The 24,608-nt window shown below is 45.7% G+C and overlaps 1 protein-coding gene across 1 annotated transcript; it reads right to left on the bottom strand.

The window, feature by feature from the left end:
* Nucleotides 1-911: 911 nt before the first annotated feature.
* On the bottom strand, nucleotides 912-14,186 carry LOC309584594 (hydroxymethylglutaryl-CoA synthase, cytoplasmic-like; the record flags this gene model as incomplete). Its single annotated transcript, XM_082300688.1, is given in 13 exon segments — nucleotides 912-974; nucleotides 1,407-1,570; nucleotides 1,825-1,871; nucleotides 1,873-1,948; nucleotides 2,284-2,390; nucleotides 3,778-3,948; nucleotides 4,062-4,230; nucleotides 7,836-8,000; nucleotides 8,499-8,621; nucleotides 9,005-9,247; nucleotides 9,250-9,458; nucleotides 13,454-13,866; nucleotides 14,071-14,186. Coding segments are annotated over 12 exon segments (1,554 nt in total). The 5' UTR covers nucleotides 13,471-13,866; nucleotides 14,071-14,186.
* Between the last annotated feature and the right edge of the window lie 10,422 nt (nucleotides 14,187-24,608).

Raw genomic sequence — 24,608 nt, 5'->3', positions numbered from 1 at the left:
TGACCAAGTACCAGCTGCTGGAGTGTGCCAGCCACCTTCACCGACAGAGCTGCTGCCAGTGGAGAGATGAGGGGTTGAAAGGCTGCCACCATTTTTCTCTTGGTCTCCCTACACGTGGTCAGCTGCAGAGGGTGCCATCTTGGGGGGGGTTACTCTGCCATTTTGAGTTTCTCTTTGTTCCTGGGGAGTCCGCAAGATTTCAGCAACTTTGTAACTAGTGACTATTACTGTTATTTTTTGCCTGTTGCTATTTAAATTTTTTTGTAAACTGTTATTTTTTTACTTATATCTACTTGTATTTGTTTTTGCATGCTCCAATGAAGTACTACTATACACTGAAATTTCAGTACTACTGCAATCCTCTCTCTCTTGCCCTTCCCTCATACCTTTTTTTCACTCCCTACCTCAGAAGTACCAATGATCCCCATTGGAAATTACAACAGTAACACCTTCAGATTCTGTTATTTCAGTGATGCCATGAAAATTTTTTGCCTTTTCTTTTATACCCCTGTTATACCTTTTTTACAACTTCTATATTCTTAGTGCTTTTTGCCTACATTCTTGGACTTGTTTGTCAAGCTAATAGACTAAACATTTTAGAAGCTTCGTAGCTAGGGATCAGTGTGCCCCAGACCCCAAGGTTCTCTCCAGAACACATTCTGTAAACGAAGATAGAATCATCCAGGGGAAGGCTCCTTGGGGAGGGGGGCTCACTCGAGCCTCTCATTGGGGAATCTTTGATAGATATGCTAATTAGTAAAACCTATAATGTTATACCCAATCTTTTGGGGGGGGCATTTTGCGGGGTGCATTTCGGTGCATATGACCTGGATGTGTGCACCTAAGGATCCTTAAAATAAATACCAAGGTAAAATCCCTTTTCCCCTTCTAACCGTGTATGCCTCTTGATTTTAAGACCAGGAAAAGGCATCATCAGGGATTCTTGGCACTTTCTTGGCAGGGCTTGGGATCTGCTAAGAAGGGGGGAAAAAAACCCAAAAAGCATTAAATATGGTTTTCTAGTTCACAAACATTCATACTTCATGGCTAGTCCAACTCTCATGCAACATTCATACTACACTGGATTGCTTGGTCTTAAGTCATTTAAATCAGTCATGCTTCATGCAAAAGAATTGTGTGGAAAGAGCCAGCTCATTCTTGTTTCATTCTTGTGCAGTTTTGCTCTTCTTATGATGAAATATATTTTTTAAAATACCATGCTCATTTTTTTTTTTTGCTTCTGACTTGTATGTTACATATTTAGCAAAGTACTTGATATAACTTGTTAAACCACTTCCTCATTTAACATACATATCGGTGCTAAGAAAAATATATAAACTATTTTATCATTTACATCAAACTATTTTATCATTTATATCAAACTAAAAAGAGAGCTGAGTGTTCACCTCATGACCACCACCTGTGTGGACAACTTCAACTACTGCCTGCAGAGGCCCATCACCCATCGGTGGGTGCCGTGCATAAGTTCTTCTGTGTTTTGCATCCACACAAACAAGGTACCATGTTCCTTCAAAGAGATCTTCTACTGAACACTGTGGAATATAGTTGGCTGTAGAAAAGCCAATAGCATATTGTTAGTTGGTTCAGGGTGTGAGTTTTATACAACACAGGCCTTTACAATTTGGGAGTAGTAAGAAAAAACAAGTCTGCATTTTCCTTTCAACCATACAAGGCCAATAAACACAACCTATAGGAAAGCACTTTACAAGCTATTCCAAAGTAGAAAGACAATCATTTAAAGTCATGCAAATCAAGCCATAAGTATTTTGCTGTAAGACTACGAATTATTTATAATTTTCTTACCCAAATTATGTGTTTCCTGTCTATTCTTCATGTTTTCAGCAGACACGAGGTGCAATGCATTTCCTCGAGTCAAGTCTTGTTTTAAGATCAGAAAGGCTAGCAGTTATTTTGTCCAGTGCAGAACCTACAATATAAAACAATCATGTAAGGTAGCACCAGTGCTGAGAACTGCACACTAGCATGTTAGCATTTCAATACCATTCAAAATATTTTGCATTAGAGAAGCTAAAGTTTTAGTCATTTAAAGATATTCACAACTACTCAAGCAAAAAGCTTATAGCATCTGAAGAATATTATCTATTTGCTCAAAGAAAAACTTAAAACATTCTCTGGAGCTGGAACATCTTTGGTTTTACACTACTGTCACTAAGCATAGAGATTTACTTATGCTGGTGTACATAACAATACATTTAGAGGTAAGATGTACAAGGGAGTCAGTTAACATTTCCTTTCACTCACCAGGAGTGGCATCCTGTGTAACTCTGATGGAATATAGTGTAGCAGCAAAACCAGAGCCATATGAGAACACACTAACTCTTTGCCCTGCAAGCTGCTCTGGAGAGTACCTGCAAATTAAGCACAGTTGCTTCAAGTGAGAACTAAGCCAAGGTGCCAATTTTAAATACCTAGAAAGCACAGATAGGTTAGAAAAAGCAGCCAGCAAAATTATATTGACTACAATACACATTTAGTGAGCAAAAGGCATAAACAATGACTTGTAAAGACAGGATTTCAAACACTGCTGTTACATGATGATTTTCAAAGCTACCTAAGCAAAAGAGAACAAATGCCCAGAATACTATTAACTAAAAGGCATCCCATTTTCATTTTTTCAGTGACCTAAAAACTTAAACATGATTTTTTAAGAGCCTGTCATTGAAGAGAAAGAGGGAAAAAAACCCCAACCAAAGAAATTAAAAAAAAAAAAAAACAACAAAAAAACCAAAACAAAATCCAAACCACCACCAAGTAAATCCACAACAGGACTTGGGGGTGCTGGTAGGTGAGAGGCTGGACATGCCCTTGCCACACGTGCTTATACCCAGAAATCCCCCATGTTGGGCTGTTAAAAGCAGCATGGGCAAAGGGGAGGGGGGGATTCTGCCCTGCTCAGGTGAGACCCCACCTGCAGTGCTGCCTCCAGCTCTGGGGACTCAGCACAGGAAGGACACAGAGCTGTTGGAACAAGTCCAGAGGCCACTAAGTTGATCACAGGGCTGGAGACAGGCTGAGGGAGTTGGGGCTGTTCAGCCTTAAAAAGAGAAGGCTCCAGGGTAATATTATAGCAGCCTTCCAGCACCAAAGGGGGCCTACGTGAAAGATGAAGAGGGACTCGTTATAAGGGAGTATAGTGTTAGGATATGGGATAACAGTTTTAGACTGACAGAGGGCAGGGTTAGATGGGATATTAGGAAGAAATTCTTCCCTGTGAGGGTGGTAAGGCCCTGGCACAGGATGCCCAGAGAAGCTGTGGCTGCCTCATCCTTGGAAGTGTCCCAGGCAAGGTTGGACAGGGCTTGGAGCAACCTGGTCTAGTGGAAGGTGTCCCTGCCCATGGCAGGGGAGTGGAATGAGATGAGCTTTAACATCCTTTCCAACCCAAACCATTCTGGGATTTTCTGTTTATAGTGAAACACTGAAGGTATTCAGATTCTCTTTTCTACTTGTGTGTTTGAGGGTGTATATGTGCTGAGACTGGGAAAGGATACACCACCTTACAAACAAGATCCTACTTGCTGTTTGATATTGGCCTCTGACAGAAGTTTTGAATCTGCTTGTCAATTGACTTGATTGTAGACACAGAATAACTTTCTAATTTTAGTCTTGCTATTTAAAACAATCTAGTATGAAAAGGTTTTCTGGATGGTGCTTTCACAAAAGACTGTCTAAAAAAAAAAAAACCTTTTACGTGCTTACTTATAAAATGCTATGACTTTTCAATTTTATGCTTACTGAGCTAAAAGAGAAGCAAGGCAACCATAGACTGAAGGGGTATACATATTTCCATTCTGATTGGATACAAGTAATGAAGCTTTGGTTTTCTGATTGAAGAGCTCTGCACTAACTTTCATAAAAGCTTTTTCCACATCTCTGTCAAAATATGCATCTTCTAGTTTTACATCCCTATTAAAAAAACAGTTTAGAGAGTTATTAAAATGACAGCAAAGAAAAAATACCTTGGACATTTAAGAAAATAAGACTACCTGAATAATAAGGAAGACAACAGTCATTCTTACCTGAAAGCTTCCAAACCACTGAAAACACCATTTGATGTTTCTGGGTTCTGGCCACTGAGAAAATCATTCAGCAATAGTCTAGCCACAGATTTCTGTACCAGTTTACAGTAGGGTGAATGAAAGATCATGAATCCAAAGTCATTTAAGGTGAAATGTCTGTCTGTCCCCTCTGAAAGTGGCAGAAATGTTATGTTACAATTTAAATTTGATATTTACTTCAAGTATTAAAATAAAATAGGGAGATAGCAGGATATGAGTCATCATAACACATCAGCATACAAAAGACAACTGGAAGACTAATTGGCAAGTTCATTTAACATGCTGCTACTTCTATTCAAAAAAGTTTCTTACTGATCTTGTGTACCAGCTAGAAATATTTGTCCTTTTTCTTCCAGAAAAAGTTATAAGCATAAGAGAATCTCAGTATTTCTGCACAGCATTTTTAAATAAGATAGTCTATTTCTGTATTGGGTTTACGTGGCCTGGTTTTGGTAGCAGGGGGGCTACAGGGGTGGCTTCTGAGAGAAGCTGCTGGAAGCTTCCTCCATGTCCAGCAGAGCAAATCCCTGGCGGCTCCAAAGATGGACGTGCTGCTGGCCAAGGCTGGGCAAATTAGAAATGGTAATGCCTCTGTGATAACATATTTAAGAAGAAATGAAAAACAAAAAAAGTTGTTGGGCAGTTGTAATTGCAACCAGAGAAGAGCAGAGGGAGAACATGTGAGAAGAACAACTATACGGACACCAAGGTCAGTGAAGGTGGGAGAGGAGGTGCTCCAGGCACCAGAGCAGATTCCTCTGCAGCCCACTGTAAAGACCATGGTGAAGCAGGCTGTCCACCTGCAGCCCATGGAGATCCATGGGGATGCAGAGGTCCACCTGCAGCCCATGGATGAGACCCACAACAGAGTTGGATGCCTGCGAGGAGGCTGTGACCCCATGGGAGACCCAAGGCATGAGGGGCCCATGCTGGAGCAACCTGTCCTTGGAGGATTGCACCTTGTGGAAGAGTGACCCACACTGCAAGAGTTTGAGGAGGACTGTTGCCTGTGGGATGGACTCACGCTGCAGCAGTTCACAGAGGGATGTTGCTCATGAGATGAACTCACGTTGGAGAAGTTAGTGAACTGTCTCCCATGGGAGGGATCCCACGGTGCAGCAGGGGAACAACTCCTCTCCCTGAGCAGCGGGAGAAACCACGGGTGATGAACTGACCATAACCCCCATTCCTTGTCTCCTTGCATCACTAGTGTAGGAGGTAGAGCTAGGAAGGAAGGAGGGGTGAGGGGAAGGTGTTTTTAAGGGTCTTATTTTACTTCTCATTATCTTGCTCTTTGTTAGTGCAATAAATTCAATGCATATCTTTAAGTTGAGCCTGTTTTGCCTGTGATGGTATTTGATGAGTGATCTCTCTCCTGGTCTTTATCTCGACTCATGAACCCTTTGTTAAATTCTCTCTCCCCTGTCCAGCTGCAAAGGGGAATGAGTGAGGGGCTTTGGTGGGTGTCTGGCATCTGACCAGAGCCAACCCACTACAACTTCATAGAATCATAAAATCATTAAGGTTGGAAAAGACCTCTAAAATCGAGTCCAACCTTTGGCCGGTCCCCACCTTGCCAACCAGACCAGAGCACTGAGTGCCATGCCCAGTCATTCCTTGAACACCTCTAAGGATGGTGATTCCACCACCTTCCTGGGCAGTCCCTTCCAATGCCTGACCACCCTTTCCATGAAGAAATTCCTCCTGATGTGCAACCTGAACCTCCCCTAGTGCAGCTTTAGACCATTTCCTCTTCTCCTGTCTCTTGTTCCCTGGGAACAGAGCCCGACTCCCACCTGGCTGCACTCTCCTGTCAGGGGGTTGTAGAGAGCAAGAAGGTCCCCCCGAGCCTCCTTTTCTCCAGGCTGAGCCCCCCGAGCTTCCTCAGCCACTCTTTGTGCTCTAGACCCTTCCCCAGTTCCATTGCCCTTCACTGGACTTGCTCCAGCACATCAGTGTCTTTCTTGCAGTGAGTGGCCCAGAAATGGACATTCACCAGTACCAAGTATAGAGGGACAATCACTTCCCTAGTCCTTGGCCTTGTTGAACCTCATACCATTGTTCTCAGTCCATTGCTCCAGCCTGTCCAAATCCCTCTGTAGAGCCTTCCTACCATCCAGCAGACCAACATTCCCACCCATCTTGGTACTCTCTGCAAACTTACTGAGGGTGCACTTGACCCCCTTGTCCAGGTCATTGATGAAGATATTAAACAAAACAATACTGAGCCCTGGAGAACCCCACTAGTGACTGGGCACCAACTGCATGTGACTCTATTCCCCACCACTCTCTAGGCCCGGCTATCCAGACAGTTCTTAATCCAATGAAGAGAGCACCCATCCAAACCATGGACTTCCAGCTTTTCCAGGAGATGCTGTGGGAGACAGCATCAAAGGCTTTACTGAAGTCCAAGTAGACACATCCACAGCCTTTCCCTCACACACTAGGTGGGTCACCTGGTCATAAAAGGAGATCTGGTTGGTCAAGCAGGACCTGTTTTTCCTAAGCCCCTGCTGGCTGGGCCTGATCCCCTGGTTGTCCTGCACATGCTACGTGATTGCACTCAAAATGATCCGTTCCATAACCTTCCCAGGTACTGAGGTCAGGCTGACAGGCCTGTTGTTCCCTGAATTCTCCTTCTAGCCCTTCTTGTTTGTGGGTGACACATTGGCACCTCCAGTCACCTAGGACCTCCTCAGTTGGCCAGGACTGCTGGTAAATGATGGACAGTGGCTTGGTGACCTCTTCTGCCGGCTCCCTCAGTGCCCTCTGGTGAATCCCACCTGGCCCCATAGACCTGTGAGTGTCTAAGTGGCTCAGCAAGTCACCAACTGCCTCCTCCTGGATTGCAGGGGGTCTATTCTGCTCTCAGTCCCTGTCTATCAACTCAGGGGCCAGCTGTCCTGAGGATAACTGGTCTTTCTGTTAAAGACTGAGGCAAAGAAGGTGTTAGGTACCTCAGCCTTTTTCTCATCCTTGGTGACAATGTTATCCCATGCATCCAATAAAGCATGGAGATTTTCCTTGGCCCTCCTTTTGTTGTTGATGTATTTATAAAACCACTTTTTATTATCTTTCACAGCAGTGGCCAGATTAAGTTCTAGCTAAGCTTTTGCCATTATAATTTTCTCTCTACATGACCTCACGACATCCTTGTACTTTTCCTGAACTGCCTGCCTCTTCTTCCAAAGGTCAACACTTTTTTTTTTTACCCCCAAGTTCCAGCCAATGCTCCCTGTTCAGCCAAGCCAGTCGTCTTCCCTGGCAGCTCATCTTTCAGCACATATGGACAGCCTGCACCTTTAAGATTTCCAACTAACTATCTAATCTTCCAAACTATGCTTCTTAATAAAGATGAACCAATTTCTAAACATATGGGGGGAAAAAAAAGAAAAATCAGTACCCTTATACATAATGTAAATATTAACCTCAATATCGTAAGAGCCTTGGTAGAGGAGGAAACAACATACTACAAATATTATACATTACATCAGCAAGAGCCTGTAGAGGCTACTGCTTAATGACTATCAGGTACTTAGCCATACCAGAACAGAAATAATTAATTTCTTTATGGGAGAGCACAAACATTTCAATTGTCTCAGAACACACAAACACAAAGAAAGGGACCACGTACTAGGGTTTAGATTGGATGCCAAAACTTGAAAATACATTGTTTATGTAGCTACACATTCCAATATTTACCAGATCTTGCAATATCAGGATAAGGCTACATACCCTTTTGCCACTGGGCATGGATTTTGTTGCGATAGACAGTATAGCAATGATCTAATGCACTGAGGTAGCACTGTATAGACAGTTTACCATCAACTACAGGATATTCAGAGACCATATCTGGTTTATAGAAGTCATACGCATGCTGCATGTGGGTTCCATGCAACCCTGATGGAGAGAAATTGACAAAAACTGAGAAGCATTCAGTTACTTTGAATCAGTTTGAACACATTGCTTAACACATGGAAAACAAGTAATATATGGTTTCAGTCAAGCAGGTTTTCATAGCACTTCAAGCCCTTTAAGGTAATGTTTCACAGTTCTCAATCACCTGTTACTCAAGTACAGTAGGACTGAGCATGACAAACAAGTAACAAATGATTTTCATAATTTAATCTTAAAAGTAGAGTGCTGTTATTAATCTCTAATCCACTCTGTCAATTTCATTGGAGAATTCCCAAGGAAAAAGAAGCATCTTTAGTTGTTTCTTGCTGCCTCCTATAACAGGACTTGGCTAAGTCAGCTCAGAACAAGAGGAGACAAAGTACAATTTCTGATATTAGTGGGAGTTAATCCAGCCCTCCAGCAACCCACAAAACCAGGGGATGGGCTTCAGAAGAGATCCAGTATCTGGCTGAACGGTATCCATTTTCTCACAGGACTAACCTCTCTCAAAACTTAAGGGAGCATTTGGACCAACTAGCATAGCAACAGCACCAGCTCCACCTGTTGGCCTGGCATTTCCAGTGGCATACACAGCTATGTCTCCAGCAACAAGTGCATAATGTCCTGTGAAAAACACAGAAATAAGAATGAAAAGTAGCTAAGAACCTAGCACATTTTAATATCCATCAGCAATTTTTAGACTTTGGTTATAGAGGAGATGACTCCAGGATTAAGGGGCTCTTCAGTCTTGGCAGCCACCAAAATTTACAGAAAGAGAGCATTGATGATTATCCACCTCATTTTTTGCATGTAACTGAACTGGTGAAAAATGCCCAGAGCATTTAAGAAAAAGACTTCAGAAGCATACAAGAATTTACCCTCTGGGTTTTACATGGTTAAACACAAAATCTGTAATTGCAAGACAGACTAGTCAAAAACAGAGATTGATGCAACTTTTAAAACAAACAAACAAACCCACTACAAAAAAAAAAAAAACCTGAACTTACCATCCCAAGAACTGGACTCAATCCAATTAATAGCATTAAAAAGAGCAGCAGTGCCTCCATAGCATGCATTCATAGTGTCGATTCCTTCTACATCCATATTACCAGATTCTTCAAAAAGCTGCATCAGGACAGTCTTTACAGATTTTGATTTATCAATTATTGTCTCTGTTCCAACTTCTAATCTCCCAGTACAATCATAGGAAAGGTTGGTCCTCTCCATGAGCTTCTGAACAACAGTCAGAGAGAATTGATATCCTCCCGGTCAGAGCAGAACCCCATCTTTGACTGGCCTAGCCCAATTGTGTATTTGCCAGCATTCACACCATCATACTTCTCCAGCTCTGTCTGGTCAACATACTGAGAGGGAAAATATATTTCCAGTGCAACAATTCCAACATCTTTGGGCCAGCAGGACTCAGCATTCACTGGAAGAGACCCAGGCATCGTGGTAGATCTTTAAGAAAAAAACCCAAAAAAACAAACCACAAAAACAAAACAAAACACTCCCAGCTGATTTATTCACATCCATTTTTAGAGACGTACTCCATACATGATTTAATTTTCTGTAGATTTACAGAAAAGGTTAAGTTTTAGGTATTCTACATTTGTAAAAAGCAAGCCTTTGCCTCCAGGTGAAATTTTGGTCTAAACAGACTATAAACATCATTAGAAGCTTTATAACATTTTATATTAGGAAGATCTTTTAAGCAAAAGCACAGTTTTAGTCCTGGAGATGAATATACGTAGCTTAAGCCCAAGTTACTTCACTGAAGCAACACACATGCTCAAAAAATATTAAATGTTTAAAAAATTAGTCTTAATGTTCATTATTCTACTTTTGCTTATTTGCAAACTCTCAATTTTATAAAACCCAGCTGGAAACATTGGGTTGGTGTGGGTTTTTTGGGGTTTTTTTTTGTTTTTGTTTTTTTGGTTGTTTTTTTTTTTTTAAATGTTGCTAGTTGAGACATTAAGTTTAGAGCTTATACTTACCAGGAAGTCTTCACCTTAGAACAGGCCAGGGCTGTCTAAAATTGTTTTTTATTTTTAAACTAAGTGGTCTACATTGCTCCATTTTGTTTATACTTGCAACAAAGATAGAAGGTTTTTTGGTATTTTTGGCTGAGTTTTTGTTTGTTAATTTGGAATTTTTTTAAGCATACTGTTTCATTGTTCCTGAACAATGAAACTCCTAACATCAGGCTTGGAGGAATATTCTTCCCAATAGATCAAGTTTTAGCCTTATAACTTTATTGTCACTATACTCTAGAATATAATCTATCCTATTACTTTAACCCTATCTGTATTACACGGATGGACACCATCTTCCTATACATTTGCCTACATCCTTACAGAACACTTGTCCCTTTTGTGCCTAGCTGTACCATCACACTGACCTTACCCAGCTTTTTCCCATAAAAATCCCAGTGAGCTATATAAAGGAATAAAGCCTTTCTAAGCAGAAAAGACTTTACACAATACATAGCAAAACAAGTGTTAGGAAAACATTAAAAGTGCCTTCTGCTACATGAACAGTTAAATATTGAAATCTTAGATAAAACCTAAAGTAAGAGCACATGGCTGACCATTCATTTCAGTTGCATCTAACAAATTTTCAAAAACATACCTATGATGCACCTAAAATAATCCATTTTAAAAGATTTCATTCATAGATTTTATTCATAGTAAAATGTGCAAATTGCAGAAGGCTATTTAAAACTGATTACTAGAGTGCTGCAGAACAGCTGTACAGTGTATCACTGTTGAAATCAAGTACCATGAGAGGGTTAAAAATTCACTGAAGTATAGTGCACTTATGAAAAATGAGAGAACAAACCTGCAGGAACCAAGAGCCATGACCCAAAAAGTATGAAGAGGAGGTCACTATAAATAAAACTATAAAGAGAACAAAGCTGTTGATAAAGCCAAAGAACTTTGCCACAGCCTTAGTCATTAGCATAATAAAATTCCCACCCATTGGATGTAATCGCCCCTTATTCACATAAGCCCTTTCCCCATAGAGCATGCGCAGTAAAATAAGTGTGCACGGGATCTTTAAACGGAGACAAGAGAATGCAAAGCCCATGACTAGAGCTTGAGATTGTTACATATATGTGAAATGTCAATTTTTTTATTGTTTGAAGTGTATGAAAATGAGCACCTGGCATACTGAATGTGCATCAGCGTTGTGGATTTACCACCTAGCACTCCTCTCTGTAAAAATATGAAATAAAATCAAATATCTCGACTCTAAGTGTGGATCGCCTTCTTGCAGACCGGGTGAAAGAACCCAGATTTGGGACAATATTGCAATAAGATTTCAAGCAAGAAAACTAATGTCGCGTTGTGTGCTCTGCTGCCACCCCAGGCTCACGATTTCGTATCTGCTCACCCGAAAAGCGCAGTGCCCGCAAACGCCCCACTACAGAGTCCGGATAAAACCGAGCATCGCGACTGACCGGAACTCCTTTTATCCTAATCCATCCTGTTGCGAAGCCCCGCAGCTCAGATAATTGCGCCACAGCCTGCAGCGCACGGCCGGGGGCCTGCCAATCCAGTCCCCCTACCGAGCCGGCCCCACGACTCTGCTAAAGACACCGAAGGCACCCCCATGCCTCAAGGTTGCCCGTAACCCGGCCGGGAAGACTGCGAGGAGCGACCGGGTTGTAGTATGTCGCATCCTATCCTGGAATTCAAAGTCCAACTCTCGGCGCTGAGGAGCGGGCATGCGCACAGTGATGTCCGGCTCGGGCAGCACGCAGGCGCAGGAAGTGCACTTTGCCCCCCCACCCCTGCCCCAGGCGAGGCTCCTGCCATGCCGGCCTGGCCCAGCCCAGCCCAGCCCTCCGCGAAGCTGGGGGAAGGCAGAGCGTTCATCTGCGGACTCCCCCCATTCTAATGGTGTCCCTGGAGGTGAGGGTTATTTTAATCATCTTACACCATAAACCCAGCAGTACCAGCATGGAAGCAAACCCAATAAAGACTTAAAATAAAACCTATCATCCAAAATTCCTGGTTTTGACAGTCCCTGACCACAACTACCCTATCCTGCAGGCACATCACCTCTATCAATATTTCATTTCTGAAGTTTCTAAAATACCTTAAGTTGCATGGTGGCCTGGAGGCCCCTCAAGAGCTGCTAGGGCAAGTTCACATCTCAGCATCACAACTAGCAAGTTACACACCTCCTGGAGAGAAGGAGCAGCTCTGAGCTTCAGACTCAGCTCCAAGAGTTGCATATTACCCCAAATCTGCACAGGTACCGAAGAGAATGAGGGTGGTTTCCTGCTTTCTGGATTAATGCAGATACACTACTGACAGTGAGATTCCCAAGGTCCCATCTGGGAAAAGGACTTTGAGGTACAGCTCTATGGCATAAAACACCTCCCTTTCTTTGAAAGGGAACAAAAAGGAAATACAGACAGCTGCCAGCTGACTTCAGGCAGGTCCCAATTCAGCATGGTGTCTGGCAGCCACCCTGAAGCTGAGCCTTTTCCCCATAGCAGAGCTTGGTTCTGCTCCAAGAGCCAGAAAGATGAAAATAAGAGGCTACAGAGACTTAGATACTTAACTTTAATTAAGTTATATACTAAAAGACAATGCATACCAACACATAATGGACTTGACCTGTAGCAGCCATAGAACAAGAGGCGGTTTTAACCAGGCAGTGAATTATTACGAAATTCACTACACCAAAAGGATTTGCATTATTGGTGAGGGCTGAGGAAAACATTCTGCTTTGTGCTTGCTCATTACAGAACTTTGGGATCAAAACTAGCATTTAATTCAATAAGATATCATACGTCTCATCAAGTATTGTTAGTCATTAAAGAGGGGAAAAATGTTTATTTGATGCAAAACAATCAGTATTTGTTCCTCTTGGTCAAACTACAAACAAAATCCCGTTGCTGACAGACTTTGCTCATGAAAGCAAAGCCACTTGAGGCTGTTTTCCAGAAGTTAAATGGTGATTATTTGGTAGCTTCAGTTACAACATAATTTAAATAAATCTAGTTATTCCGAAACAGCTAAAAGGTTTGTAAGTATCGAGTGAAAGTACATGCAAAACACTTGTCACGCCACAACAGGTCACTGCTTTTACTCAGATTACTGTGACTCGCCATGGCATAGACCACGTACGAACGCGGCATCACTATGTCCTCTGGTCACCTCTGAGCCAAAAGAGAGAGACTGAGAAACAAGAAAACAATGTAAAACACGCGCTAAACTGCAAAAAAAAAAAAAAAAAAAAAAAGTATCTTGAACGTATTCATAAAGATCTATCTGAAGCGTCTCTCCTGCGGGGGTCAGGGTGCCGCAGGGTTTAACCCCGAGCACATCCGAGACCGAGACTCTGTTAGCATTACGGGTGGGCTGGCAGGAAACCCACACCTGGGCAACAAGCGCTATTACCAAAAAGAGCAATAGCATTCCCGGGGACACGCTCACCTCGCCGCGTCCAGCATGGATGGGCACCTCTGTCACGACACAGAAGAGATTAAGCGACACACCTAGGGCGCCGTTGCTTTCAGGCTTCTCTGGGGACACTCCGTAGGCGGTGGAAGAGCCCAGAGTAGGACCGCAGCAACAGTCCGCGGAGCCTCACTGCGAGGGACGCTACAGCTTCACTCAGCCGGAGTGCCTCCTTAAGAGAGAGAGGGGGCAAACACGCGAGACAACACCCAGAGTCCTCCAACACCGGGGCTACGGAGTCTTTCACGATGCACTTTACCTTGCCAGTTATACAGGGCGGAAGCAGAACCACACGCAGCAGCCGCTGATCGATAGTGCTCCGGGCTGTGAGTCGTCACGGCAGGCTGACACCTACCTTAAAAGGTATTCAGAAGCACCTTCCTTTCTTGCTGCACTGCAGACATTAAAAACGTACTTACATCCACTGAAAACACCACTCCCATGTATACCGACCTATACCCACGCCCAACAGGTGGCTCCAGCTCCACGTGATGCCGCAGGTCCGCGCATGGGCCATCCACCCGCGCCACTGCGAGGAGAGGCAGGGGATGCCACCTAGCCCAAGGGCTTCCAGGAGGCTGAGTCGTCCTCACCTATTTGAGGCGATACCTGCCGGTGCCGCTTATCACTCTACAGCTTCGCTCGCATGCATTAAAAGAAAATAGCCTGTGCTGGAGCGCAGAGGCTTTAAACAGCCCCACCACCCCGGCTTCGGCCTACACCCTGAGCGGCAGCTGCCCCGGCCAGTCACAGCTGCCACCGCCCAGGTCCCGCCCGCTGGCCGGCCCGCAGCTGGCGGAGAAGGCGGAGGAAATGGTGTGAGAAAGTGATGCAGCGTGGCCTGAGGGCGGCGCGCCAATGAGGACGCAGCAGAGGCGGTGAGCGCTCAATGGGAGCCGAGCGCAGCGCGGGGGCAGCCAATGGGAGCGCGCTGCTGACCGTGGGTGAGAGTAGGACGCCTGCCAGTCCCCATCAAGGAGAGGAGGTAGTTGCCTGGCAACGGAAGGCGAGGCTCGCCCGGCCCCGGTGAGAGCCGCTCGTCATGTCGCCTTGACTCCAGCCCGGGGGCCTCAACGCTGTTCGAGACTGGGTCCGAGGGCGGAGGGTCATGGGTGAGGGGCTGGGAAGCAGCAGAGGTGGGCCGAGAGGATCAGTGGGGCTGGGGGAGATGCCGAGGCCATGAGACGCAGGCCGGGGCAGGCAGGGCGCCCACGCCCGCTGCCACCCAGTGCGGCAGTCTGTGACATCTCCCATATCTGTAAAACACACCTCGGTCCTTCCCCTTAGTGGGCGAGGACGAGGCACTCGGGACTTGCACGGGGGCTCTGCCAGCAAAATTGCTTCACGGAGGATGTGATCTCCTGTCCTATCTGCCACGAATCTTCCCATAACAGTCTCTTCCCAGCTTGTTAAATTCACAGCATATTTTATGGAATTATTATTTGGAAAATTCACAACTAGCTAATGTATGGGTTTCACATGCCAATCTCTGTAGCCTTTAGGCCCCATGGTGGTTTATATCCAGCTAATCCTTTGCTGGACAGGTTCCAGAACATTTCCAGAGGATTCCTTCCTGATGGTACTGGGAGTACAAATATTTGTTGCAGATGGGAAACTGCTTGAAAAAGTCATACGCAAATTTTAAAGCCTGGATAATTAGGTTGTAAAACACCACTCAAGTACAAAAAATTTTTCCCTTAGAAACTGGTTTCAGGTTCTGTGACATCTGATTGATACAGCTAGCAGAAGACCTTGCTCACCTCACACAGTATCACTGCAACCAGGTTATTTCCACCATCATAAGGGCAGGTAAAAATGATACAAAAGAAAGGGAAAAAGTCTCATTGAAAGTCTTTACTCTTATCCTGTTTGTTCAATCTGCTTTGAACTTGTAACTGTTCTGCTATTGTCATGTAAAATCCCAGATCGGTTGTATAACTCTTTGTAGTGCAAGGATTGAGAAATACTACTGAGAAATTGAGAGAAGTTTTATTTGCATGTATTACCTTGCAGTCTTCTAATAAGTTTATGCCAATCTGCATACAAGCCAGTTCTATTTGTAATTCTGAAAAAACACATTGACTATGTCCTCTAGACTTCAAAATGGGTTCCTAATGAAAGGAATGAGGGACTTGTCTTTACAAACAAGCTGTGGGCCTGCTGGTAGATAAAACTAGTACTGAGAGATAAAAGAAACAATGGGAAAGATTCCACTGATGAATGGAAAGAAAGAGATTTGTCTTTACAAATAAACTATAGGCCTGCTGATAAATGAAATTGGATATTGAGAGATGAAAGAAACAATGGGAAGAACCATAAATTCCATAAGAATTAAAATAAAGGGGGGGTTATACATTAGAAGGGAGTCTTAGGTATTAGGCGTTTTGGGAAGTCTGTACCTCTCAAGTACCTCAGCCAATGGGGAAAGAGAGAGGGAAATGCGGTCGGGAAATTAGGATAAATAGGAGGCTGTGCCCTCCAAAAATTTGTAAGGCCCCAGGGGAAATGCCCCATGGCCTCTCCCTTTATTGGAATAAAGTAACGGGACTCCTCTGTCTCCTTTTTGGACATAAACCTCTGGTGTTTGTGGATTAATTTTCCTGACAATTTGGGGGCTCTTGTCTGGGATATTTCCACCATCCGGGGGCGGCTGGCAGAGAGCAGAGCTGAAGGCGTGCCTCACCCAGTTTCGGTGATCAGCTCCCCTTGGTGGTGGCTGGCACTGAGCGATTGCTTGGGTTCCCGAGACTGTCCAGGAGACAGACAAGTGGTGGACCAGGGGTGTCCGTGAAGAGTCCACAGGGAAGGACCACTGAAAATCTCACTGGTGAGTGCAATGGGAACTTTGGGGAGTAAACCTGGGAGGGCACCCATGGAGGGTAGCACAGGTAAAGTTGGGAAGGGGCCCTGGCAAAAGGGATGACAATCCCAAAATATCTCCTAAGAATCCATTGGAAGAATGTGGAGTTGGTTTACGCATTATCCCAGAGGTAATTAAGGACATAGATGCCCAGAAGGGGCAAGAAGGGAAGTCGAGAAGGAGTCTCGACAACAGGAGATGGACAAATTGGGTTAATATGGTTGAGGCAAGGAGCAGCAGGACTGGGCGGAGAGCTGCGTGACCGAGAGCACGGGCTGGGGGCCTGTTGGGTGCTGTAGGGCAGCTGGGGCTCAGCGCCGGGCAGTGCCTGACCCTGCCACCCCCGGGCAGGGGCGGCAGTGGCCGCCGGTTCCTATGAGGTTGTGGAACACCCTGGCCGCCTGTGGCGCTGCCAGCCATGCCCGCTGGGAGTGCCGGAAGGGTGAGGGGCCGTTTGGACACTGCGGCAGGACAGAGACCGGCTCTGGTATACGGTGTGTAGTGAAGAGAGTGAGCACAAGGGAGGGAAAGAAGGGGTTACAGCCTGTCATTGAGTTCCTGCTACAGGCAGGTCATTTGGAGCCATGTATATCTCCCTATAACACTCCTATCCTTCTGGTTAAGAAACCAGATGGAACCTACAGAATGGTGCAGGATCTAAGAATAATAAATGAAATTGTCAAACCAAGGCATCTCACAGTTCCAGATCCCCATACCATCCTGAATCAATTCCTTTCTTCACATCAGTATTATTCAGTACTGGATTTGAAGGATGCTTTCTGGGGGTGTCTGATTAAAGAGGACGGTAAACAGTATTTCGCCTTTGAGTGGGAACAGGAGGAAGGAGAGAAAATAGTAAAACAACAATTGACATGGACAGTCCTCCAGCAGGGATATACAGTCACCGGTTTTGTTTGGGCAAGACTTGCAGAAAATATTAAGCGAGTTTACTCCACCCTCAGGAGTTAGGTTGTTGCAGTAGGTGGATGACTTGCTTTTATCGGGGAAACAGGAAAAGGTGGTTGAAGAGGCTGCTGTGAACTGCTTAATTTTCTTGCTAAAAAGGGACTTAGAGTATTTGAAAAGAAGGCACAGCTGGTAGAGAAAAAGGTTCAATATTTGGGACACATTTTGACTGGAGGGTTACAGTGTATTGATCCAGAAAGAATAAAAGGAATTTTACAAGTACCATTACCCCAGACAAAAATGGAGCTACGGCAGTTTTTAGGGTTGGTGGGGTACTGCAGAGCATGGATTGAGGATTTTTCTGTTTTGGCCAGACCTTTATATGACTTTTTAACCCAAGACAGTCCTAATGTTATGGTATGGACACCAGAAGGAGAGCAAAGCTTTAGGAAATTAAAATACAAATTGGTTAATGCCCCAGTCTTAGCTCTTCCAGACTCAGAAAAGGAATTTGAGCTATATGTGAATGTTAAACAGGGCCATGCTAAAGGCATTTTGGTGCAAGAGCATGGGGGAACACAGTGGCCTGTTGCTTATTTTTCCAAGATGTTAGACCCGGTGGCCAGAGGTTGGCCTCATTGTCTGCAGAACTGTGCAGCCACGGCCTTGATGGTAACTGAGGCCCAAAAGCTGACAAGGGAAGGGTATCTGATTGTTAAAGTTTTGCATCAGGTTAAAGCTTTGTTAACTGAAAGAGCCTCTAAATGGATGACCAGCACTCGGTTATTGCAGTATGAATCTTGTTTAATGGAACAGGAGGACTTAGAATTGAAAAGTGGGGAAGGGTTTAACCCGGCCTCCTGTCTGAACAGCCCTGAAGAGGGGGCCCGGGAAGAAACCCATGACTGCATTCAAGTGATAGATCTTCAGACCCGGGGTAGGGAAGATTTACAAGACACTCCCTGGCCTGAGGGAGAAAATGTGTTTATTGATGGGTCTTCAAGGGTGGTAGAAGAGAAGTGATTTACAGGATGGGAAAGGGGGAGGTTACCGCCCACATGGTCAGCTCAGACAGCGGAGTTGTGTGCACTTGTGGGAGCCTGTGAATTATACCGGGTCAAGATAGTGAATGTTTTTACTTACTCTAAATATGCATATGGGGTGATACTTGCATTTGGGAAACTATGGGAAGAAAGAGGTTTATTAACCTGCAGGGGAAAAATGCTAGCTCATGAGAACTTAATTTCTCGCCTATTGGAGGTGGTGAATTTACCAAAAAGAGTGGCAATTATATGCGTCAGGGGACATCAGGCAGGGTGCTCAAAGAAGGCAATAGGTAACCGACTGGCTTATTGTGCCGGTTTGGACAAATTTGGAGGAAAATATCCTCTGATAGAAGGCAGGTTACAACCAGCCCTCGCCCACCAGGTTTGGGAAAAAATGAATTTTCCTCGAAGGAAAGTGAAAGAGATAAAAACTATTTCTTTAACAAACACACAGGAAAAGGATAATAATGCTAAATAATAAAACCTCTCGCTGTGGAGAGAAAACCTGGGAAAATTTCAGAGTCCTTCCATAGGTGTAGTCTCTCTCCTCCTCCTTGGAGCTGGGTCATGGGCCCACCTCCAGGCCTCGGTGGAGAACTCTCCCGAGGTGTTCTGATGTTGAAACAGTCCAGGAAAAAAAAGGGAAATAACCAAAGTCCCAGGAAAACAAAAGTTCAACTCTGTCTCTCTCCGGAGAAAAAGAAGCAAAAAACTGGCTGAAAAGCAAGCAGGGCGCTTCCCTCCGCTCTTGCTCTACTGCCACAGCTGAACGCAGAAGAGACATCTCTATCTCTGTGTCCTTGAAATACTGCTTTGAAAGTTCTCTCGGTTTTTTTTCCTCTCCCCCCTCTCAGGCTCAGCCCAAAGGCACAGAAAGGCACAAAATTAATTTCTGGGCATAGAGAAGCGATAGGGGATACACATCATAAAGTCATCCCAAGACACTGATGAAGAGGCTCAGAAAGCTGCATTGTTGCCAGAAATCTCTAAGATCCTCCCCTTGCTCCCAGTAACTGCACTGCTGCCAGAGAAACTCTCTTTTCCACCAGAAGACCTTGAAATAATTAAAAGAGTGGGGCAGAGGAAAGAGGGGATAATTGGTTTACAAGGGATGGTAAGCAGTGGATACCAAAAGCTCTGGCCTTACAAATATTAACACAACTCCATGAAGGGAGCCATTGGGGCTCTTGAGGACTGGTAGAAGTCTTCCTCAAAATGTATGCTGCTATGGGTCTTTTTACTGTGGCAAAGTGAGCTATTGAAGTTTACTTGATTTGTGGTAAAACCAATAACAGAGTTATAAAGAAAATTGTCAGGGGAGGGAGGCCTTGGGCTGTATGTCCCTTCCAGAGATGCCAAGTGGATTTTACCAAAATGCCCGAGTGGGAAGGTTTAAATATCTTCTGGTGATGCCATGATGATTTTTTGCCTTTTCTTTTAAACCCCTTTTATACCTTTTTAAAACTTCTGTATTCTTTAGTGCTTTTTACCTACATTCTTGGACTTGTTTGTTAAGCTAGGAGACTAAACATTTTAGAGGTTTCGTAGTTAGGGATCAATATGCCCCAGACCACAAGGTCCTCTCCAGAACACATTTTGTAAACTGTAGCGGGTTGGGTTTGTAACCGGGCGGAAACACCAATTTAGTGTAGTGGTTTGGTCCAAAATACTCATTACTGTTTTGTTGGGGAAGATGAAACAGGAAGGCCTTATAAATATGATTGCCTGACAAAAGATTTTGGGAATATGAAAACTGTAAGCGACATCGAAATGAAAGCCACCTTTGAGATACCAAGTCTTAGTTACTGAACAACTGGAAAACAATGGTATGGCCAACTGAAGGTAATCCCCTCTTGATTGAACAATACCCTCTGCTTGCAGGCAGGTCCAAGGGTCAGAGCAGACCCTACTAGCTCAGCAGAAGGGGTCCAAAGAGTAGTTTTTAGAAGTTAAGATGTAACACTCTATGGTAATATAAGAACTCTTATAGGCTGTATGTAAATGCTATAGGATTTGTATCTTGTATTAGATTGGTTAGTGACAATTAGAATATTCAGTACAGAAGATGATTTATTGTATTGTAACCAGGACTTCAGACACTCGTACTATACACTCTTACTAGGCTCTTACTATAGACTCGTACTGCTCTCTTATTAGACTCTCTTACTATAGACTCTTACTATTCTCTCTTACTATTCTCTCTTTGCTTACCCGCTTACTCTCTTGCTCTCTTGGGCCTGCTCAGAGCTGCCAGCTGCAGCTCTAAGCAGTGCCCCTGTACCCACGCCCTTTGCAATAAACCGCATGTTCCAAGATCTGACTACAGAGATCTCTCGTCTCCATCCGTCCGTCTACGCCCGGTCCAGACCGAACCCCCCTGCTCCTACACTGTTTACCTTCTGTGAGATAAGAATTAGGAGAAATGCAAAGCAGGCACCAACCTTGAAAGAATATAAAGAAGTTTATTAACAGACCTAAAAGAAGAGAAAAAAAAACATACTACCACACCTTCAGTGTAGCAGAGGGGGGTCCCGGGAGCAGGGGAATCCAGCCAGAGTCATGACACGAACACTGATACGATTTGAGCATCGTGCTCCAGTTTTATTGTTCACTTACACCAAGTTATACTTTTTCCAAAGTTCACACCCCTTTCCCATGAGAAAGCCTCTAAGCAGCGGGGGAGCTGACCAGTGTATACCTTTTCCCAAGGCTGTTCAAGGCTGCCAACTAGCAGGTGCCTTGCAAGCCTGTTTTCAGCCTGAGGCCCCGTCAGGGGTACTTCTGCAACAGCCCTGGGATGCCCAAGCTCTCCTGGGGTATCCTATATTCCATAAGGAATCCCTCTACACATCCCCCGTTTTCTTTTTGGGCAACCCAGGTCTGGTTGATGATTTTTTGCAGCCCCGCTTTAAGGCAAAAAAAAATACACCCAAGTATTATTAAACCTAATATAACTACAAATATCAATCGGCAGCCTTCTACTACCAAGGTACACAGCCATCCGGTGATACTCAGACTCTTAAGCCAATCTCCAATAGGGTTGTCTGTCTCCTGAAGGATGTGTAGGCCCCTCTGGAGGTCAGAGAGGTGCTTGTGAATTGTGACAGATTGGTCAGAAAGATTCATACAGCACATACCTTGGAACTCTTCGGAGCTGTGGTAGAAAATCAATGGCTGCTCGATTTTGTAATAGTGTATGTCTAACACTAGTAACATCTACGCTTAACTCACCAAGCATCTGCGAAGTTATGTTTAACTTATCCCTCTCCCAGCAAGCAAGTTTATGCAAAATAGTGTGAGCCCTGGCTGCTGAAGCACCAGGTAAAAACATAGATGCTAGCCAAATTGACTGCCTTCACTCGATCTAAATGGGCGGGCAGCTGATTGAAAATGTCCACTAATGCTCTTGTCTTAAGACAGTCAAAAAACAATTTCTCACTCTACCTCTCTGTCTGGTGCTATACCCAAAAATTTATGCAACTCTCCTTCTTAGTTTTGCCTTTGGAGAGGGTTCCCCGACACCCACCACAAGTCACTAGCAAGAACCTAGGGCAGCTGTTACATTCACCACAGGGTCTCGCTATTTCTCCTGCTACAGAGAGTGGTGGATCTGGCAAGTCCTCAGCTCCCTCACTCAGCCACGTCTGCAGCCTCTCCCAAGGCTTCTCGGGACAGAGGTCTCAGAGTTCCAGCTGTTGAAGTAGTGGCGTCACTTTCCTCAGGAGCTGATGCTGACTGCGCCTTCTCGCTTCGGGGTCTTGTATGCGTAGCACGGCACCACTTGCTGGGCACCCCTCTGGTCAGTGCTGCGGCGATGACTTGTCCCTGTTGTCGCAGGACATTCTGCAGTGTTGCAGTAAAGGCAGCTGTTTGAGATGACTGTTCTGCACGGGTAGCACATACGAGCATCTCGTCTACACCTGCTTCTTGGGGCAGTGTAGTGTAGGAGATTAGGGACAGGCGTTCGGAAGATATCGCGTTGTGCGGGACAGGTAAAGCCCCTCCCCTCTACAGGTAATACGTGACCAGAAGGAAGTGACGCAGTAAACCCAGGTTATTTAACCCTATGTAACCCATGAATAAACGCCATTTGCCGTCCACCAAATTGGTGTCTGTGAGCTGATGGCCCGAACAACCTGAGGTGGTCGTCGTACCATTCCTGAACCAGGTCGCTACGCCTCCGAGAGGCAACAAGTGGTGCCGAAAACCTGGGATCCGGAATCGGAATCGGGATCGGGAATTCGCCTGGATGGGTGAATGGTGGCTGGCGTGGCTGGACCAGCCCGGCGGGGAGGACGCTCCCGGACCAGCGTGGAGGATGGAAGCTCTCGCGAAGGTCGTATCTCAGATTCATAAGCAATGGGGCATTGATTGCAAGCCAAAAAATTTTACTCTCGCTGTTGCGAGGCTTTTGGAAACTGGGGTCATAGACCGACCGGTGGATATACTCCACCCAGAAGTATGGGACAAATGTTCCAAGGCTCTGGCTGACGAAACAATGTCCTCGGGTTCGGAGAAATACCTTAAATTATGGGGAAAAGTCGTGCAGGCTTTGCGTAAGGCCCTGCAAGAGCAGGAGACCTGGAAAGCCGCACGGAACTGTTTGCTAGCCACACCTCGGCTGGGAGTTGGGGCGGCTACACAAACGGCGGATGAAAGCAGCCCTGCCGAGCGTACAGGCTCGCAGGAGCAGGGACCCTCTCCACAGCCCCCCAGCCCAACTCTACCTACAGAGGGAAAGGAGCGGGCGCAGTCATTCTGGGGCGGGCTGGTGGAGGAGGCACGGGGGGCTGCCGTTAAAGCAGAGTCCGAAACGGCGTGGGCCAGACCCCCACCCTATGCCCCGCAGAATGGCGCCGACCCCGGAGGGGATGGGGGGGGCGCACACGCGGCCGGCAGAAGCGGAGGAGGTGTGCCGGGAGACACACACGCGGCCGGCACAAGCGGGGGAGGTGCGCAGGGAGACAAAGAGGCGGCCAGCAGGAGCGGGGGTGGTGCGCCAGGTAACGCAGACACTGCCGGCGGGATCAAAGAAGGGCCACCAGATAACGCAGACGCGCGTGAATGGAAAAGGGAGGGGAATCCCGGGGGGGGAATCCCGGAGGGGGAACCAAGGCCAACCAGAGCGCTCACCCGGAAACATGCCCTTATATAGCAAGAGCGTCCCTCAGCAGGAGGCGGGGCGAGCCCAGGGGGAAGGAACGGCCCAATCCTAAGAGAAAGGGGCGGGGTAGGAGCCCAGTGAAAAAGCTCCGGAGCCCGGAAGTATCCAGTCAGTTGACTTCCGGCTCCAAGTCGGACACGAGCTGGAGCGAGTGGCCTGACGAATGGTCCGTAACCGACTCCGACTCCGACCAAGATTATTTAAGAATAGATAAAAGCCATAACCACCGCGCTCTTACTCGGGCCAAGGGGAAATTTGAAAAAGAACGTACTCCGCTTACAGACTGGAGAAAGATAAAAACAGCCTGTGCTGAATGGGCCCCTTCAGCCACGCTAGCTTTCCCGGTCCGAGTAGGAGGGCAAGGCGGAAACCAGAGGACTTACTCACCGATAAATCCTAAAGATATACAATCAATTGTTAAAGCAATTGCAGACAGAGGGATTAATTCGGCTATGGTTTCCAGCCTCATTGACAGCCATTTGGAGGGGATGACATGCTCCCATTTGACATTAAACAAACCTGCAGATTAATTTTTGATGGGGCAGGGATGATTGTTTTCAAACGAGTGGGAAGACAATTGCGCAAAGCAACTAGCCCTAGTAACTGGGGCAGACCATCCGCTACACGGCTCCAGCCTACAACGGCTAATGGGCACGGACCCAACCATGATCACACCCCAGGCGCAGGCCGAGGGCCTATGGGCCCACGAAGTCATGGCAACTACCCGCGCCGCTAGAGAGGCTATTCGCTCTGCTTCCAGAGTTATTGCTAGACCATCGCCATGGTGCACAATAATGCAAAGCGAGACCAAAAGTTTCACACAGTTTGTTGGCCGCCTCCAGGCAGCAGTCGATTCCTCTGCTTTGCCCTCAGAAGCAAAGGGCCCTGTGGTGGCAGAATGCTTGCGGCAACAATGCAATTCTGCCACCAAGGACATTTTACGGTCATTACCAGCCGGGTCCAGTATTGCAGATATGATTAAGCATGTCGCAAAAGAAGAACATCTAGCCCCAATCCAGGCAGCTGTCCGCACTGCAATAACCAGTGTAATGGCATGCTTTAAGTGTGGCCAGGCAGGCCACGTTGTAATGAATTGTCCTCAATTAGAGCCTCCAACAACAGCAGTTTCCCCACGCCAGACCCGACCTAGGGGGC

Source organism: Coloeus monedula (genome assembly GCF_965178545.1).
Source record: "Coloeus monedula genome assembly, chromosome: W".
NCBI classification, from domain to species: domain Eukaryota; kingdom Metazoa; phylum Chordata; class Aves; order Passeriformes; family Corvidae; genus Coloeus; species Coloeus monedula.
This window is presented reverse-complemented; position numbering and strand designations above follow the sequence as displayed.